The following is a 19,199-nucleotide window of genomic DNA, read 5'->3' on the forward strand; positions in this document are numbered from 1 at the left end:
AGTTTAACTAAAATATATCTATATAATCTATATATTATAAAATGTAAATATTTTATCCTTATTAATTTTTTACCCTTAAAGTGGCACTTATATTTAATAAAAATGGAACAATTGAAATTAATTTTCGACTAGCCATGTTTTGGGCCATATAAAAATTCTATGATCAAAAATTTACTAAAAATACGCTTCATTTATAACCCGAGCCCATTCTTTTTAAATAAAACTAATGACAATATAATAAATTTAATGAATAGAATATCATGTCCATAATTAAACCTTATAAGTACGATGTTTGTACCTATGAATTTAATGTTGAAGTGGTATATAATATGTCGCAGCAGGTTAAATTAGCCATTTAATTAACTGACACTTTATTAAACAGGCGTCGCCGGGCGCCGCCGTTCAACCAACAGCCTGATACATCTTCCATTCATAGAATAGGGACTCTCATGGATATAACATTTTTATATTGATAGTAAACTAAATATTTGTAATATTGCGCCTCTATTGAGACAGATTTTTTTAAAAGGTTTTGACATCATAACTACTCTTCGTGCTTACGTCTTACCGCAACCGCAGCAAAAAAAAGGATTGATCTTAGAATTTCGCCGCACGATATTGGGGAAACAAAGTGTTGTATATGTTAGAGGTTTGGTCCCTGATTACAGAATATGTTTGTTGTGGTTTCTTTTGATCATTTTGCTAGAAGGCTCAGATTCATACATAGGATTGCGCAAAATTGTCACAAAACCGACTCTGTTAACTGTGACTCAATATGGTGTTGTCGGTCGTACCCCTAGTGTGTTTTTAAGAAAGCGAAGGCGCGAAGGGATGTTTTCAGCCGCCAGCACAGCGCCGAAGGCCACTTAGTTTCGTAATTGTTGATAAACAACTTAATTTCACGGTAAAATTAGAATATTTATTTTTGAAAATATTATAATAGGAACGGACCATTTTAGATTAGGGGTCAGACCGAGAAGACCAAATTAAGTTAGAGAGTCGGGCTTATTTAACCAATTTAAAAAAAAAGGAGAGTCTAAAGCAAGCATTCTATGAACGGCTGAAGATGAATTGGCTGAGTGTCATTCAGGGCGCTGGTTGAACAGCGCCGTTTAGTAAAGTTGCTAGGCGTTTAATCAGATGGCTAATTAAGCTAGTTGTCTGCGACACACACATGCTTTATTTGAATTGCTATAATTGAGCTGCATTTTAGCCTTATTGAAGAGACAATAAACATTTTATATTGCCCTAATACGGCGTTGTAATGCTGAATCCTTTGGGAAAGGGTTGTCCCATATAAATATCCGAAGTTAAAGTAATGACCATCATGTCAAATGTCAAAATTTTAATTGTTACTATGATACTGTCAGTATCAATTTTAAATTATGACTCCATTCGTTAAAAATTGGTACATTAGAAACACTGCCGAAAGGAATCATAAAAGATTAACGGCTTTGACAACAACTAACAAGGAATTTTATTGAAAAATCTAATAATACAAGTTTTATTTTCATAAAAAAGCCCTAGAGATTAATTTGGGTATTTTTCACTTTGTCGTTTCGGATTCTTTGATATAATAAGATTACACATGTGTTTACATAAAAATTTATTACAATTATAACAGACTTGAAATGAGTTTGAATTTTACCTTAAAACTAAATTTGTAAATGGAAGCTTTGCCCTGTTTGCGATTTATTCTTTAGGCACAAAGACACAAGTACCAGAAATATTTCACAAAAAGTAGGAACTGGTAGGGACACTGGCATAAATATAAAAAAGGTAGAATAAATGCTTTAAATTTCTCATACAATAATTATTATTATAAGTTACTTACTTTCAAAATTCTGACCCTTACCAATTAATTAAAACATAACTATTTCTCGAAATGAACTACAATTATATCAGTAACAAGAAATATATTCATTTTACTCAGATAAACCATACTAAAACTTACAGTCCTGAGTTAAAACTGACTTGGTAGCTCTGCATTGATACACTTTACAGAATCAGCATATTTTTAACTATTTTTTTTCTAGCAACAATTTGATATAAGTTTATTATATTTCATTTCAACAGTCTTGTTTATTATGATATTGTAAACATTTTCAACATTGTTATATTAAAAAAATCATAAGGCTTTATTTAGTATATAAACCTTAATGTATACTAATTTATTCAGTACATAATACTAAATAATACTTAAATGTTATTTTGAGGGAGCAGTTTTTGTTGAAGTGACATATACTTGTTTCCCATTAGAATCCCAAGTTGATTTACATTTCTTCATCACAAATGCTAAATAAATAGCTGAAAGAAAAAGAAACATGTTTTAATATAAATCATGCTTATAGAATAAACAACTCATTGCTTTAATAAGTCTTCATAATAATAAAGAAAACATTTAAAGACATTAATTTCTAAATTTGTTGAAACTTACTAGCAACTTCCCATTCACACTTGCTCATTGTGCCAACATTGTCAGTTTTGTCTGACCTATTAGCCATATAGTCTTTTGCATGTTCATAATCCTTTTCCTCACCAATTAATTCTCTATTTCCTGTTGCTGGATAGCTCTCAAAGCATTTGATCCTTTGTAATAAATCTCTGTACTTCCCAGAATAATCTTTAAAGAAATCTGCAAATCCAGCCTTGTATATTAATTCTAAGCCATATTCCTTAGCCAACTTAACAAATAGTTCAAAATTTACTAAAAATTCTGGACAATCGACAACACCTTCTAAATGAAAATCATACTTCCCACCAAACAGAGGGTACCCATCTTCAGGGTTAAATAGTAATTTTATGTTAAAGATTCTATTCCCAAAAGAAGCATCTGGTGATTTTTTTGATCTTGTAATAATTTCATAAGCATTTGGTATTGTTCCAAAGAAATAACCATCTGGTTTAAGGCATTCTGATATATTTGATAGCATACGACGTGCCTGCCCTAAGCTTTCAAAGCTATAATGTAAACCAAATTGGCAGCTTGCAATATCAAATTTGATCGAAGGATCTTTGTATTTATCTCTTAATGTATCTTTAGTGCAATCAGTAGCTATAAATTCAGCAGTATACAATCTTCCTAAGCGACGACGTAAATCTTCATATCGCGTTTTACATTGTTGAATTGAGATTTCTGCGATGTCAGCAAAAATAACATGTTCCACTCGGGCTTTTTGCCATTTACTCAAGTCACCACCCTTACCACAGCATATGTCGAGTATTCGTAGTGGTCTACCATAATCTTTTTCACGTATTTTATCTGTGTGTTCCTGTATAAGAACACTTTTGACCCAATTATTAAAATTTCTTAGATAGAAAATCGGTGAGTTGAACCTTTCTTTTAAGCCTTTTTCTTCAAGATGATTGTAATGAGCAGCTACAACATTGGAATGGGAATGCAACTTTGAAGGCACTACGTCTCCATCAACACCTTCATGTCGAGGACATTTAGTGTCTTTATTTTGTCGTTCCTTTGAATTAAGTTCTTCGCTAACTTTTTCATGGTTTTCTGTTGACACATCATTCATTTCTATATATTTTTTTAAATATCGGTTTAAGATGTGAATTAAAAAATATAAATATATATATTTACATCCAATTTTTATTCACCTTCAGTAAGAATACGTTAACGGCGCAAAATATAATTAAAATAAATGAATTGAATTATGTTTTCATGTCTTACGAAATCTTCAATTCGGCGACGACTTTTTTTTTTTATTAAATTAAAATGTCAGTTGAGTCAAGTGACAGACTACATATTACAGTAATAAATGTGTTCTCCACAGAATGCAATATATACGTTTAACAATTTACAATAAGTACCTACTTTGAGATTACATATTTTTTGTAAACTGAAAAATATTAATGTATATATATTAAAAAAATATATATATTTAAAATAATCATTACTAAATGTACCGATGTAAGCTGAAGTTAGCAACTAAGGAGAACATTGAACTACTTCACCTGAAGTTGTCGCAATTTGCGAGCGACGCATGCGCATTCGTCACATCGCGGCACTTAGAAAAATTGCGTTCGGTCGACCGGCCCCAATCCTCATGTAATCTCAGACGTGTCTCGAACAAACCGCGTTATACGTAGGCAAAATGAGCGTTGAAAATCCAGCAAGTGATAATGATTGCGATTCTGTAAGTACTCAGATGAATTATATTTTGTCTTTAGTTTTCTTGTATTTTACTGTTGTTTGTTAATAACGTTCCTATCAATCTGTTTACTAGTGATCCTGCATACTACAAAGCAAAAATTTTCTAAGTCCCAATATGGCGTCTACTATAGTTCTCGCATAAGAAAGAGGCTAAGCTTCGCATAGTAGTGATTTGATTGCTTTTAATGTATTATATTTTTGTTCCTTAAACAAACAGATTCTATTTAACTATTTTTTTAAATAAAAAAAAAAATCTATGCGTGAAATAAATCACGTTGCAATTTTATTCACAGGGAAAGGTAAATGGAAATAAAAATGAACACGTGAACGGCATCCACAACGGATACAGCAGCTCTGAGAAGCACAAGAGCAGCCACAAGTCTTCTAGCAAAGACAAGCATCGCGACAAAGACCGAGACCGGGACCACAAGAGCTCTTCCAAACATAGCAGCAGTTCGAACAGGTTATTTATCTCTAGAAAGTTCTTATAAATATACCTACCTTTTAATCTACCTTCACATATAATACCCCTAAAATTAAAACCGGTCAAATTAACACTAATAAAAAAATAACTTCAGCTATATTTTATCATTTGAATACTAACTTTTTAAAAATGCTTCTTTTAAAAAAATTAAATAAATTATTTTTATCTATTTTTATTAGAGATAAAGATAAGGACAGGCACTCAAGTAGCAAAAATCATAGTAGCTCTCATAAGTCATCCAGCAAAGACAAAGAGCGTGATAGAGATCGTGATAAGCATAAGGAGAAAGATCGTTCAGACAAGGAAAAAGATCGCAGTGACAAAGAGAAAGATAGACACCGTAGTGACAAGGACCGTCATCGAGACAAAGATAAAAGTGACAGAGAGAAACACAAATCAAATGATGGTGAAAAGAAGTCTTCCTCATCAAAGGAGAACTCTTCGTCAACAAAAGATAAAGAACATAAGTCAAAGGATAGAGATAAAGAAAGGGATGAAAAAGAACGCCACAAAAGTGATAAAGACAGACATCGCAGTGATAAAGACAAGCACTCCAGTTCTAAAGACAAGCACAGGTATGTCATTAAATGTCATGTTTTGGTTATTTAACTTTATGTAAATGTCTGGAAATGAAGACATGATAGTGGATTTGAATAATATATTATTAAATATGAAGAGTTTAGTTTTATATGTAATAGCAGTTGTTCCTGCAACTTTGCTAGTGTTATGATTTGGTCGTCTGGTATTATAGCAAAAAAGTTCCAGCTTGCTTCAATAATAATCTAGCCAATAAGGCGCAACTGACAGACATTTACCTGCTTATTTATAATAGTAATATTAGTATATATTGTAATGTTACTAACATGTATCAAAACCTTATATTCAATTTTGTAATATTTACTATGATCTACATTTATAAATTTCTGTATTATTTATCAAAATATTTTTTTCTGAATAGCTCCAGCAAACTCAAAGATAAACACAACAGTGAAAAGCATGAAAAGATTAAAATTGAGCCTGATTTTGATGATTATTCCACAAAACAGGGGCCCAGTCTAGAGGTAATCAATAAGTAATCATTATAACTTTATAAATGTTGTACAATTATATAAAAAAATAATTAATAATTATAATCTATGATCATAATTAAAATATAATATCAACATTGCAGATAGAAGTGGAAATAAAACCAGAAGTAAAAGAAGAAATTGATGATGGCTATGGAGGTGCTAATACAACAGTTTCATCATGTGATTACTCAATGTCACAGTTCAAAGATGAACCACTCTCTGAATTGCCTCCTGATGAAGAAAGTCCCTCTGAGGGGGAAGAAGATATTCCTCTGGTAATATTATAATTTTAAAGTTGTTATTTATCTATGTTATTATGTATATTATGTTATATAAATTAAAAATTTATATATAATGTATTTCTACTATAGTTAGAACGCATGGCGTCAAAGAAGCGAGCTGCTAGTGAAAGTGAAGAAGAAACTCCATTACTTCAGCGTAAGAAGTCAAAAAAGAAGCCTAAGAAAGGTAAATAGATAATATAATTATAATGTCTTTAGTTATTCCTATCACTATTCCTTATAATTAAGTTTATATTTATATAATCAAATATGATTTAGCTATAGTTGTATAAATGTTTTATTTTTATAAATGTTAATCTTATCTTTAAGAAATTTATGATGATGATGACGAGGAAGAAGAGGCACCAAGTAAGAAGAAAAAGAAAGCAGAAAAAAGAAAATCTAACAAGAGTATTAAGACTGAAGCAGATGAAAATCCCAGTCCTATTAAACGGAAGAAAAAAGATGAAGAAGAGCCAGAAGTTTGGAAGTGGTTAGTAGAAAAACTTCTTCATAAACTAATAACCTTATTTTAACAACAATTTTTGTGACCATTTATTGTACTATACTAATATTAAATTTCAGTGCTTCCCTTTTTTAAATAGTTAGTATGACACAATACAAACAGACAAACTACTACATAAAAATTAGCTTAGAAATGTAAATAAATAAAATATTACTCAAATCTATTTTACTATAGCAATACTACAGTAAGTTACTGAAAGTAGCAAAAGATGGCGCTTGATGTCTTTCGAATCATTGAAGCTAACCTGACATGACATAACTTTGAGGTTATGTTTGATCATGTTATATTTAACATGATTGTCTTGATAGGTGTAAATATATTTAAGTGTAAATCATTTCTGAAAGTAGCTTCTGAGAATATTCGAACAGTACGGCAATTGAGAGTTTTTCGCAAAAAGTAAATTCATTAACAAACACATTATTTTTATAATTTTATAAATAATATTTATTGTAATATGTATTTTTTTCTTAGGTGGGAAGAATCTAAAAAAGAAGATGGTACAAAATGGCATTTCCTTGAACATAAAGGACCATTATTCGCACCAGCTTATGAACCATTGCCTGATACTGTGAAATTCCGCTATGATGGTAAGGTAGTAAAGCTTTCTCAGGATAGTGAAGAAGTTGCTGGATTTTATGCTCGTATGTTGGATCACGACTATACTACAAAATCCACATTTAATAATAACTTTTTTGGAGATTGGCGTAAAGTCATGACACATGAAGAAACTAAACTCATAAAAGATCTCTCAAAATGTGATTTTAAAGAAATGCAAGCATATTTCCAAAGTCTCTCAGAAAAGAATAAAAATAGGACAAAAGAAGAAAAAGCTGCTCTTAAAGCTAAAAATGAGGAAATCCAAAAAGAATATGGTTTCTGTATAATAGATGGACATAAAGAAAAAATTGGCAACTTCAGAATAGAACCCCCCGGTTTGTTCAGAGGAAGAGGAGAACACCCTAAAATGGGAATGTTAAAGAGGCGTGTCATGCCTGAAGATGTTCTTATTAATTGTTCTAAAGATAGTAAAATACCTAAACCACCAGCTGGGCACAAATGGAAAGAAGTCAGACATGATAATACTGTCACTTGGTTGGCATCTTGGACTGAAAATGTACAAAGTCAAGCCAAATATGTCATGTTAAATCCTAGTTCAAAATTGAAAGGTGAAAAGGATTGGCAAAAGTATGAGACTGCGAGACACTTACACAAGAGTATTGATAAAATAAGAGACACATATCGAGCAGATTGGAAGGCAAAAGAAATGCGTGTCCGTCAACGTGCTGTGGCACTTTATTTTATTGATCGATTGGCATTGAGAGCGGGTAATGAAAAAGATGATGATCAAGCTGATACAGTTGGTTGTTGTTCACTCCGTGTAGAACACATTGAGTTGCATAAGGAGAAAGATGGGAAGGAATATGTTGTTGTCTTTGATTTTTTGGGTAAAGATTCAATTAGATATTACAATGAGGTACCTGTTGAAAAAAGGGTGTTTAAAAATCTTGAAATATTTATGGAGCATAAAAAAGGCAGCGATGATCTATTTGATAGACTAAACACTCAAACATTGAATGAACATTTAAAAGATTTGATGCCTGGATTGACTGCCAAAGTCTTCCGTACTTACAATGCGTCAATAACACTGCAAAAACAATTAGAGGAGCTAACAGACCCAGATGCCTCAATACCAGAAAAAATATTAGCTTATAATAGAGCAAATAGAGCTGTTGCTATACTTTGCAACCATCAACGTGCTGTACCTAAAGGTATTTTAGATTATTTATACTATCATGCAATTCAAATTAACTTTATTGATTACAATAAAGGTCTATAAATCAATTGTTAATTTTTAACTTTCAGGTCATTCTAAATCAATGGAAGCTTTGAAAGAAAAAATTCAAACTAAACGAGATCAGGTGGATGAAGCTGAGGCAGATTATCGAGATGCAACCAAAGCTGCTAAAAGAGGTTCAGTGAAAGAAAAGTTAGCATGTGATAAAAAGAAAAAGGCCCTTGAACGACTTAAGGAACAACTAAAAAAATTAGAACTCCAAGAAACTGACCGTGATGAAAACAAAACAATTGCTCTCGGCACTTCTAAGCTTAATTATCTTGACCCTCGTATTTCAGTATCATGGTAAGTGAACAAAATTAATACTAGAATTTGATGCAGCTTAATGAGCTGAAATCTGAAGTATTTCAATTTTTTAACTATAAATTATATCACATTCATTATTTATAAAGTAAACAAAAATACATAGTGTAGTGTAACAAAAATAAAATAAACTAAAATTGAACTGTCTAACAAATAATTTATATTATTTCTTGAATGTTAAATTTTATATTACATTTACAGGTGTAAAAAACATGGTGTACCTATTGAAAAAATCTACAACAAAACTCAGCGTGATAAATTCCGTTGGGCGATTGATATGGCCGGACCCGACTATGTTTTCTAAGTTTAACTTTAGCATTAGCTATACTTTATATATCTTCTATATACTATTTTTCATACCTGCAAACGTTCCACATTATACATCCATTTCTTTATATTATCATTATTTATTTTTATGAATTTTTGACCAAGATTAAAATTCATGTTTATTTTATACATTGATAATTATTATAGACAAAAAAAAAATCTGTTCCTGAAGTTTTAAGATCATAATTAGAAGTCTGATTCTAATTTATTTTAGATTATATGTTTCAAGCTTGCTGATCTTAATGATTTTGTTTGTGTTAGCTTAGTTAGTGTTAGTGGAAACTAGTATAAGATTGTACAAATTTTGCAATCAATTTGCGTAAGTAATGGCACATTTTATTGAACTACAAGTTAGACGTAATAAAAATTCATTCTTTAGATTTTACAATATAAGCTAGAATTACAGTCTTAGTATAAATCTTTTTATTTTTATGTTACAAAAATGACAGTGCTGAATAAGTTTAAGATAAATAGTCATTTTGGTAGTTCAGTATCAATTTAATTTGTATATAATAGTGAGGCTATTTGTTCATTTGAATGAATGCCCATTTTCTAATTATGTGGGGCAATTCAGTGTTATTAGCTGAATATAAGCATCTGAAATGCTAAAGTCTCATGCCCACACAACTAGAATAATGTAAATTTATATTGTATTTTTGTGCACAATGTGCAGTAGGCAAATGTTGTAAATTAAGATAATGTTATTTTATTTTTATAAACATAGGACCGAAAATTATGGCAAATACAAAGCCAGTCAGTGTTATGAAGGTACAATGTAGGTAAAATTTGTAATATTACAGTGATGTGTGCGTCTTGTAAATAGTAAATTTTTACCATGTCATATTGTGAAATGAGATTATCCCAAATAAAACATTGACACTAGATTTTTTTTTTTATTACATAGGTTCTTCATCAGCTTCATTAAAAAAATTTACATTTTCTAATCCCTCTGGCATGTAACAAATACCAGAATGATCTCGATCTTTTGTGTTATATCCTCTACCATATCCTGAAATTAAAATATTTGGATTATTATTATTTGTTGAATTTAGTTATTGTACACAGTAAAGGACATTTTCAGGTTTAAAAAAATATCTATTTTTTTATAGCATAGATAGGGTATCCTGTATGACCGTCAACGAACATTAATTACAAGCTCTTCTATCATTACTTTATATAATATCGTGTACAGTACAATAAGCTGTAATAATTTAAATGAAATCCGTGTGTTTTAAATTTAGATGTAAGTAAAATGGTCTACATAATGTTAGAATCGAATAATGGGCGCTAGGGATGTACTAATTTTGTTGATTCTAAACTGTGTTACAAGCTCAAGATACAAGTTTATCTTTACTTCTCGTAATTATAGTATTTCTAACGAAATCATCGACTCTGTTACTGGGATCTGGTAGGGCTTAGTACAAAGTAAGGCCTATCTGGGTATAAACTACCCACCCATCACAGATTCTACCGCCAAGCGAGTCGGCGAGAGTGTAGTGTCACTTCAGTTCTAGCCGCCTCACAAACAAAACGTCTAAAATTGTTTAACGACTCGTTATAATTATGTATGAAGTGAATAGTTTATCGTTTAAGTAATTCCGTATTTGTTATTGATTCCCACATTCATTCAGATCAAGCACCCCATCAGCTGTCATATATAATAGTTTTTTCTTCATTAATTTCTTTTCGTACTCTTAATTGAGAATTACTTATTTATTCAAGATAATTAAGATAAGTTTAGCAAATCAAATCAAATTCCTTTATTCAATATAGAAGCATTGTACTTATTAACTGACAATTTAAACACTACACGGTTTGGGTTTAGAAAAGAAAATACCCTGACCTGCGAAGAAACTCAGCGGTGTTTATTTATCATTATATTTATATATATTCAAAATCAAAAAAGAAATAGCAGGCGGCGATCCAATCCCAAGCTTTTATCAACCATGAACTTACTAATTGTATAATCACCTTTCGCATACAGGCGTCTTTTAACATTTTTTTTTTTTATTTACCATCAGAGGTATTTGAACGCTTACTTATCCTGTCGTAGAACCATTTACATTACCCCACAAAGGAGTTCCTGACTCTATGCAGTCGAGTAACAGGAGTAACAAGTTTATATTTGAGTCTTAAACCAGTGCTCTGAGTATCACGTTTTCCCACAAAATCATTAATATTTTTCCGTATATACATAACATTACAGAATATACATAGAGAAGCAACAGTTTATATTGAATTCATTAAATTTATGCCTCATTGGTTCTTTAGCTCCTAGGTTATAGATTGTGCGAATGGCCCATATTTGCAGCATAAATATCGTATGGACAGCGGCAGCGTTTTTACCCCCAAACTATAAAACTGTAATACATTATCCTATGAATATAACTGAAATATATTAAGCCTAATTCCCTACGAGAAAGTGTAAGCCATTTATGTATATGAGGATTAGAAAAGATCCAAGAATTGATCCTTGAGGTAGATTATAACCCCATACCAATTCTAAAGATAAGAAGTCGAGCGCACATTCTCTAATACCGTAGTGAATGGTGAAGCAATAAATGATTGTATAAAAATATTACCTAAATCTTTCATAAGTCTTGTAGGTGCATTACGTAGATGCAAAGGCACAGGCGGCAAGGGGCCCTTTGTTGCGGTGAGAGATCTCTGCACTTTTTTCATAGCATGATAAACCTCACGGCTTTTGTCGGCCCTGGCCAGTCTCACCGCGCACTGAGCAAGCAGAACGTCGCATTCCGGCATGCCTATGTGCTGACAGCCTTGCAAGCACGCCACTGCATCAGTTAACGCACTTGGATCGCCTAAGCCTTAAATGCATGAAAGGTATAAGGTATTTTTATATAAATTGTCATTTCTGCATCGTGATGATTATGCTCACGATTTCTTGAACCATCTATAATTCTCGCTGTAATGTAAAAAGGTCTAAAAAGGTTTTTTGTGAATACGGCAAAACCAGCCAAAAATACCCAATACATTAGTATGATTTGGACTGACCGACGTCCTCGGCCGCGGCGCGCACGAGGCGGCGCGCGACGTACAGCGGGTCCTCCCCGGAGCTCAGCGCGCGCGTGGTCCAGTACAGCGCGGCGTTGTCGTCGCCGGCTCGGATCGACTTATGGATCGCCGACACTATGTTGTAGTGCTCGTCGCCTCGTCGGTCGTAGAGAATGTGCGACCGCTGCGGATCAGAGATTAACTTGTAGATTTTATTGTCAGCGCATATGTCCCATTTGAATTTCGAGAATTTGCAACAAAAAAATTAAAATTGATTCCTGTTTACAAAGTAGCACGTATTTTTTTTAAGCTAGTTTTCCTAGAGTATTAAATTATTTTGGAATCTTGAATTGATGTAACAATTTTAAAACAAATCTCAGGCTAGTGTCAACACTATTTTCACAAACCATTGAAAGTGGACTAATAGTAAAATCTTTTGTAATTGTGTGTAAATGTAAGAGAAAAAACAATTCTGAATGATTTTCGTGTAGAACTACAGGCATTCTGGGATTCAGGTACTACTTAGGTTGCCGATACAAAAAAAAATCTAGTCAATTATGACTAGACTATTAAGTTAAAAATATTATAAGGGTCAACTTTCAAAGAATTTCATTTTTTTCTTGTAATTAAAAAAAAGGAGTTTTATTGTTTTTCTTTTATTTTCTTGAGTAGCCATAAGCAAGTTTACCTTTTAGCGCCAGCTATTCGTTGAATTTTTAGATAAACTGTTTTTACTCACTCTGATCTATTTACTCACTAGGAAACTTCCTACTAACTTTAATTCCTATTTTCAAATCTTCCAAACTTATGTAGTTGCTTTGGCTCGTTGTGGAGGATGAGGGGCCGGCATCGAGCACGAGCTCCAGCGCGCCGAGTGCAATGCGTGCGTCTCCATCGCAAATCTCCGCAAGCCAACGAATTGATTTCCTCTCTATTATGTATCTAAAATAAATCTTTTGTTTGACTCATTGACATGGTAAAGGGGGATATAGTTTTCTTTGAATCTGTTTCAGGTAGATTTTAAGAATATTATTGTTATTATATAATAACAGAACTATTTGATGGGCTTTGTTCAAGATCATCTGAGTAGATACCATCATCACATATCCTACCGTCAAATGGCGACACTAAGTATTGTTGTGTTCTGGTTTGAAGGGTGAGTGAGCCAGTGAGAACTACGGGCAGATACAGGGGACATAACATCTTAGTTTATAAGGTGAGTAGCGTATTGGCGATGTATCGGATGGTCAATATTTCTTACAGTGCCGTCTATGGGCGGTGACAACAACTTTCCATCTGGTCCACTTGCCAGTCTGCCTACCAAGATTAAAAAAAAAACTAACTTGTCCTTAACAATTTCATTATTAACCTTATCTTCTATACTGTCAACAACTACAGCTAAATTATTCCTTATCACAGCTCTTTCTAATATCTGCCATACATCATCCACTGTTAATTTGCTGAGAACTATAATCTTGCAGCGACTCAAAAGAGCATTATTCAAACTGAAAGATGGGTTCTCTGTAGTTGCACCAATCAGCGTAATCGTTCCATTTTCAACATGCGGCAGAAATGTATCTTGTTGCAATTTATTGAATCTGTAATATAAAAAATAACAACGATCAAGAGTCAATAATTTGAAAACCTCATTAACGTTATTTATTTAATACCTATGTATTTCATCCATAAACAAAACGGTTTGTCTTTTGAATTGAGCTTCGTTTTTGGCGATCTTCACAGCTTCTTTTACATCATTGATACCAGACATAGTTGCAGAGTATTTCACAAATCGTAAATTACTTTGCTCCGCACAAATTTTGGCAATAACATTTGCTATAGATGTCTACAAAAAAACATAATTATTAATTAATTGTCTGTTTTAAGTTTTCTGTTTTAAATTTAATTAATTTATTTAGGAAATAAGAATAGATTAACTTGTTTTGATTCTATAAATGTTTCTATTTATTGCTAAATGGCCCATTGGTTTTGACGAGGTCGACCGAAACATGTAGGTTTCCTCACGATGTTTGTCTTCACCGCCGAGTCGTTGATGTATAAACACAAATGAAGGGCATGAACACTCAGTAGTGCTTGCCCGAGCTTAACCTTTCGTGCACCACGTGGGCTTTAATAAACCCCAGGCAAACAAAAATCTATGTATATCGCTCAAATTTCCCGCGAACACCTCGAAACCTTGTATAGCTGAAGTTTCGATTTTGCCAAAGCGCTTAATAACAGTGATTTTATATCAGCGTCAAAGGCGAAGGACGCTTGTAAAGTGTGGAGTGTAAGCTTGTCAGAAACCCCATGTAATTAGGAACGTCGTCTAACAGATAAGCAGTACGGTTTAAATATAATTATTTCTACATAAATGTCAATACATTTTGTTATATTTAACTGTTTGTAAATTTGTTTTCAAGACCTAATAGCTCAATATTAAAATGAAGATGCAATAAGATCTGCACTTTTGGATGATAATTATAGCGACATGGATGAGCTTTTTCTACCCAAAAGTGAAGGCGACTCCGATCATTTGAGTATTCAATCTCCGTAAATAAGGACTATTTTTGTTACGTGGTCTTAAGATATTAAAAATGTTTATCAAATTTGACAAAAACATAATATATACAATAGAAATATACAGATCTCTAAAAATATGGAATGATTATAGGTCTAGGAAACCCCACGTAGGATAAGACGTAACTTCTATCTACGTGGTGCACGGAAGGTTAAATCCGCAATCTTCGGCCAATTTCAATATAAGATTTTATCATTTACCTTTCCACATCCAGGTGGTCCCCATAGGATCATGTTAGGAATTATTTTCTTTTTGAGCATGGAGTGCAACATGGAGCCTTTTCCAAATGCGTCTATTTGTCCGACAATATCATCGAGAGTGTTTGGCCTCATAGTCTCTGCTAATGGAATTTTTCTTGTATCATTTGAAGCTGATGATTTGGTTGGTTGTTCTTTAATAGTTAGTTGATGTTTAACTGGTGTTGTACTTTGCAAATCCTAGGAAAAGTTATGAAAAAAAAATTGGAATAAATTGACAATATGCAAGTTGGGAAATTTAAGGTAGGTAGCTAGGTGTCGCAGAAACCACCCAAAATAAAACTAAAAAGAATAGATTTATTTCTCTGTCCAACAATTCAAATAAAACATGCAATTTTAATAAATGTTTTAAAATATACAATTCACATGCAATTGTGCTTTTATGATTATGAACTGTTGTACGAAATTCGGACAAAATTTCTGTTTTGTTTATTTGTGAAATAGGAAAAGCGAAGGAGGATGGTCATGTTCATCTATTGATATTTGGGCTGTTAGAAATATTAACAATTTCCTTCTTCCCCAACTTTGGAAACTATGACAATATGACCCTTGTGTTACACTGATTCACTCACCCCTAAAACTGGAATACAACAATTCTAAGTATTACTGTTTAGCAATAAAACACATCTCGAGGTTCTGATTTGAAAGGTCAGGTTGGACCGTTAAAAACTCATTGGGTTTTTTTGTCGAAAAAATTCTGAGTACCAGCACGAAAAGCCATTGGTCCACTGGAACTCTTTCCGGTCGTGACGAATTTTTAGACTGACAGAATAGAGAGCGTAGCTGTGTCTGAGCACTCAACTGTGCATTATAATCTATGAGATTGGCCATTGGTTTTTTAGTCTGTGTTATTTCTTATTTATTAATAAATTCCAATATGCAAGATAAAATCTTTTGAGGTTTATAAAACCTATGAATTAAACGCTGTAACATCTGATAAGTCAATTGCTTTAATTAGTTAGTTTAGTCAGTCATTCAATTTAATGAAAGGGTGATTTATATAGTTGCCTAAAGATATAAATAGATATGCAAATTCTATTTGGTTTTGATAAGTGTTGAATATAATTATTAAGAGTAAGATTACAATCAATTAATATTGGCATATTAGATATGATACTATCTGCATCTATTTGACAGATTTCTGATATGCTGTGGTCACCTTTGGGAGATTTTAATAATTTGGGAGCCTAAGGATGTATGAAATTTCCAATTGCGCTTAATAAACAGTAAAACTAAAATTACATTTTTTATGTTTGGGCTGTATTCTAAGTAGTAACAAATATTAAAACTAATGTCATTTAAATGTGCAATCTTATTTAAGATCAATGCATTAACAGTTAATTAATATAATCAAGAAACAGGCTGAGCCAAAGAATAATTTTCTATGGAAAACTGTATTAGTAGGTAAATGAGCATTCACTATGTCAATTCAAGTCAGTCAGCTTGACACTTGGAATCAAACTGGTAAGGTACCCTGAAAAAAACTTAGAGAATCCAGTTATCACCTATCAACTTTTTTTAATGAAGTATCTATGTTGTGTGAGGGATAGTAGGAACAATATATAGGTTATTCCTAGAGGCACAACAACTCTACTGTTCATAATTTTCAAGAGATGTGACTTGACAGATAAAATCAAGATGAGTCTGTACCACTCAAAACAATTACAATAACTATCAAATACTAAAAACTGTTACTTCTTATTATCTCATTAAATTACATGTACCACATGTAATTAAATTAGCTCATTAAATGTTTTCTTGTTTTCTTGTAAGATTATCGTGACATTTTGGCATGTGTCCTCATAATAATAGAGGTCTTAAATTATTATAGATTTGTAATTACGCCATCTAAAGATACAAATAATTGATACAAGTATAGGTTCTATAAGTGCATTTAAAAAATAAATAATTTGATACATCATGATCTGGACAGAATAAATATGGTAATTATTACTAACCTGAGATTTTGAAATGCTACTCAGTAAACTTCCAAAAACTTTAACTTTTTTCACTTGCGAATTTTCTTCTAAGTGAGATCCATCTCTTTTTGTATTATTTTCCGATAGAGAATTTAAAAAAATACACTTATTTACATGGTTTTCTATGGAATGTTTTTCAAACAATCTATTACAAACCGGACAAGAAATAAGTTTATCGTTGTCAGTCATATTTTATACATGAAACAATGTATTTTATTTTATTATAAACAAATATTAAACTGATAAAGCCAATTGTTTTTTTGTTTGTAATGTTATGAAAAATAGGGGACGACAATGTAGTTTACAATTTATAGATTGCGCAGATTCAAAATAATAAGATTGTTTACTCCTTGTAAGTAACTTTCAAATTTTGACTTTTTGAATGTTATAATATAACTTTTATAGAACAGCCAATTGTTGCCAGTATTAGTATTAGTATGTGCTTTAGTATTATACAAATTAAAATGCAATATGAACACCTACTAAAGCATACACATTGATTGAGTATTGAATCGACAAACGAAAGTTTATTATAAACTAGCGACCCGCCCCGGGTTCGCACGGGTGTAATATTGATACTAAATAATTATACTACAGAATGTCATTAAATATAAAATTCATAGCTTTTTGTCACTGTCAGTAGACAATACAAACCGCTATTTCCCTGAATTTTAAATCTGTATCTTTGAAAATATTCATTTAAATTACATGCTGTAAAGGGCCATAAAGATCTATATGAACTGCACAATGTATTTAAGGTATTTATTGGATAAGGATATATATGATGATAAATATAAATGCTATATTGCTTAAAATTGCTTAGTAAATGAGCCATTGTTTCTTGTAAAAAGTAAAAGATAAAAAATGGTTATTTTGGGTTGCCCTAAAAGACACATATACCACCACAGACTTTTTGTAGACCTTTTTAACGTGTACAATACTGTAGTACATTATTTATATCTATCTTCTTGGGTTTAGACAGCGTTTGCAATGTAATCTCAAAAATTGTGTTTATTTACGACATCGCATTAGAAACAACTAAATTGACCAGTGTTTCTCAACTATATTGTGCATGTATTATACATATAAACCTTCCTCTAGAATCACTCATCTATTAAAAAAAACCGCATCAAAATCCGTTGTGCAATTTTAAAGAACTAAGCATACACAGGGACAGACAGACAGCGAGCAACTTTGTTTTATACTATGTAATGAAACATTAGTTAGCCTACGGTTCCACCATCTTGTTCGGGGTGGCGAGAATTTCCAGGTGTTAGAATTTGGGATAAAAAGTAACCTATGTGCTATTCCAGATTATAATCTATCTCTGTGATAATTTGTGCTTCATTCAGCTGGTCAGCTGTTTTAATGTGATTAAGTTCTAACATCCAAATTCTCACATACATAGTATTAGTAAGATTAAACTAACTTCATCTCTCTTTAAGCTTTATTCTTCAATAATCATTTATAAAAAACTTATAAGCACATATTTATTTAAAAATTAATTCGTCATTTACTCAAGTGTTCTCGGTATAGCCATGTCTTGAAAATAAAAGACAGAAAATACAAAAACAATATTTAAAATTAATATAGTATCCCCTACACACATATTTTATTTTGGTCAGATAAAATATAAAAATAAATTAGTTAAAAAAATAATTGGTCAGACAAAAAAACAACTTTTCAATTACCTCTAAAATATATTTTTCCTCTTTGTTCATCATAAGACTGATATGTTAAGGTTGAAATTGGTGTGTTCATGCTTACTGATGCCTTTAACAGTATCTCGAACACAGCTTTATCACTACTATATACAAAGGCAGAGTAAGTACTGTGTTAATGATTGCAGTAGTTATAGAATGATTAAATTAATTAAATTAATTCATGGTGAGACTACCTGTAAGTAGTAGAACTTTTGCCTTGATAATTTTGAAATGTAATTTTTAATTTTTTATTTTGGATGTGATATTGTATCTACTGTTGGTTGTCCTAATGAAAAAAAAAAAATATATATATAAAATATGACCCGTCATGTAGCTTTTCGAACGCATGATCGAACTCAGGCTCTGCCGAGGGTGTGATGTCTCTGCGTCGATATATGTTCCCGCTGGAATTGTTAACTATGGACCCCATTTTTGCCCTCGGAATTCAGATCCAGGTTTTCAGTCAAAAGCAGAGATCTGCATTTATGCTGATATGGTAGGCATTGCGACTCAACGGCATGCCCGGGATCTGTATGGGTCGTATCGGGAACATTATCGGAGACATGTACCGCAATTCCGTTTCCGTGGTAAGAACCGCTGTAGGCGATATCGAGCCCTTCCCGATCACTGTAATGGTAGCGAGACTCTTAGCC

At 32.1% G+C, this 19,199-nt stretch overlaps 3 protein-coding genes across 4 annotated transcripts; 1 reads left to right on the forward strand and 2 right to left on the reverse strand.

Moving 5' to 3' along the window:
* Window positions 1-1,591: 1,591 nt before the first annotated feature.
* On the reverse strand, window positions 1,592-3,702 carry Rnmt (RNA guanine-7 methyltransferase). The gene is made up of 2 exons (XM_026632151.2): window positions 2,438-3,702; window positions 1,592-2,307 (listed from the first exon to the last, which is right to left on the reverse strand). Exons 1-2 carry the CDS (start codon window positions 3,528-3,530, stop codon window positions 2,207-2,209), a joined length of 1,194 nt encoding a protein of 397 aa, XP_026487936.1. The 5' UTR covers window positions 3,531-3,702; the 3' UTR covers window positions 1,592-2,206.
* Window positions 3,703-3,991: 289 nt separating this feature from the next.
* On the forward strand, window positions 3,992-9,898 carry LOC113394663 (DNA topoisomerase 1). 2 transcript variants are annotated; one of them, XM_026632063.2, is made up of 10 exons: window positions 3,992-4,151; window positions 4,462-4,631; window positions 4,832-5,227; window positions 5,611-5,713; window positions 5,824-5,997; window positions 6,094-6,190; window positions 6,334-6,496; window positions 7,001-8,298; window positions 8,393-8,669; window positions 8,889-9,898. In XM_026632063.2, the coding sequence occupies exons 1-10, from the start codon at window positions 4,110-4,112 to the stop codon at window positions 8,989-8,991; spliced, it is 2,823 nt and encodes a 940-aa protein (XP_026487848.1). In that variant the 5' UTR covers window positions 3,992-4,109; the 3' UTR covers window positions 8,992-9,898. The 2 variants fall into 2 exon arrangements, with proteins under 2 accessions (XP_026487848.1, XP_026487855.1); XM_026632070.2 differs by lacking the exons at window positions 3,992-4,151; window positions 4,462-4,631; window positions 4,832-5,227; ... (2 more) ...; window positions 6,094-6,190; window positions 6,334-6,496 and adding an exon at window positions 6,770-6,925.
* Window positions 9,026-17,159, reverse strand: LOC113394714 (ATPase WRNIP1-like). Its single transcript, XM_026632142.2, has 8 exons — window positions 16,823-17,159; window positions 14,808-15,044; window positions 13,700-13,872; window positions 13,373-13,627; window positions 12,806-12,971; window positions 12,030-12,213; window positions 11,597-11,842; window positions 9,026-10,023 (listed from the first exon to the last, which is right to left on the reverse strand). Exons 1-8 carry the CDS (start codon window positions 17,030-17,032, stop codon window positions 9,911-9,913), a joined length of 1,584 nt encoding a protein of 527 aa, XP_026487927.2. The 5' UTR covers window positions 17,033-17,159; the 3' UTR covers window positions 9,026-9,910.
* Between the last annotated feature and the right edge of the window lie 2,040 nt (window positions 17,160-19,199).

This window comes from Vanessa tameamea, chromosome 4 (assembly GCF_037043105.1).
Source record: "Vanessa tameamea isolate UH-Manoa-2023 chromosome 4, ilVanTame1 primary haplotype, whole genome shotgun sequence".
NCBI classification, from domain to species: domain Eukaryota; kingdom Metazoa; phylum Arthropoda; class Insecta; order Lepidoptera; family Nymphalidae; genus Vanessa; species Vanessa tameamea.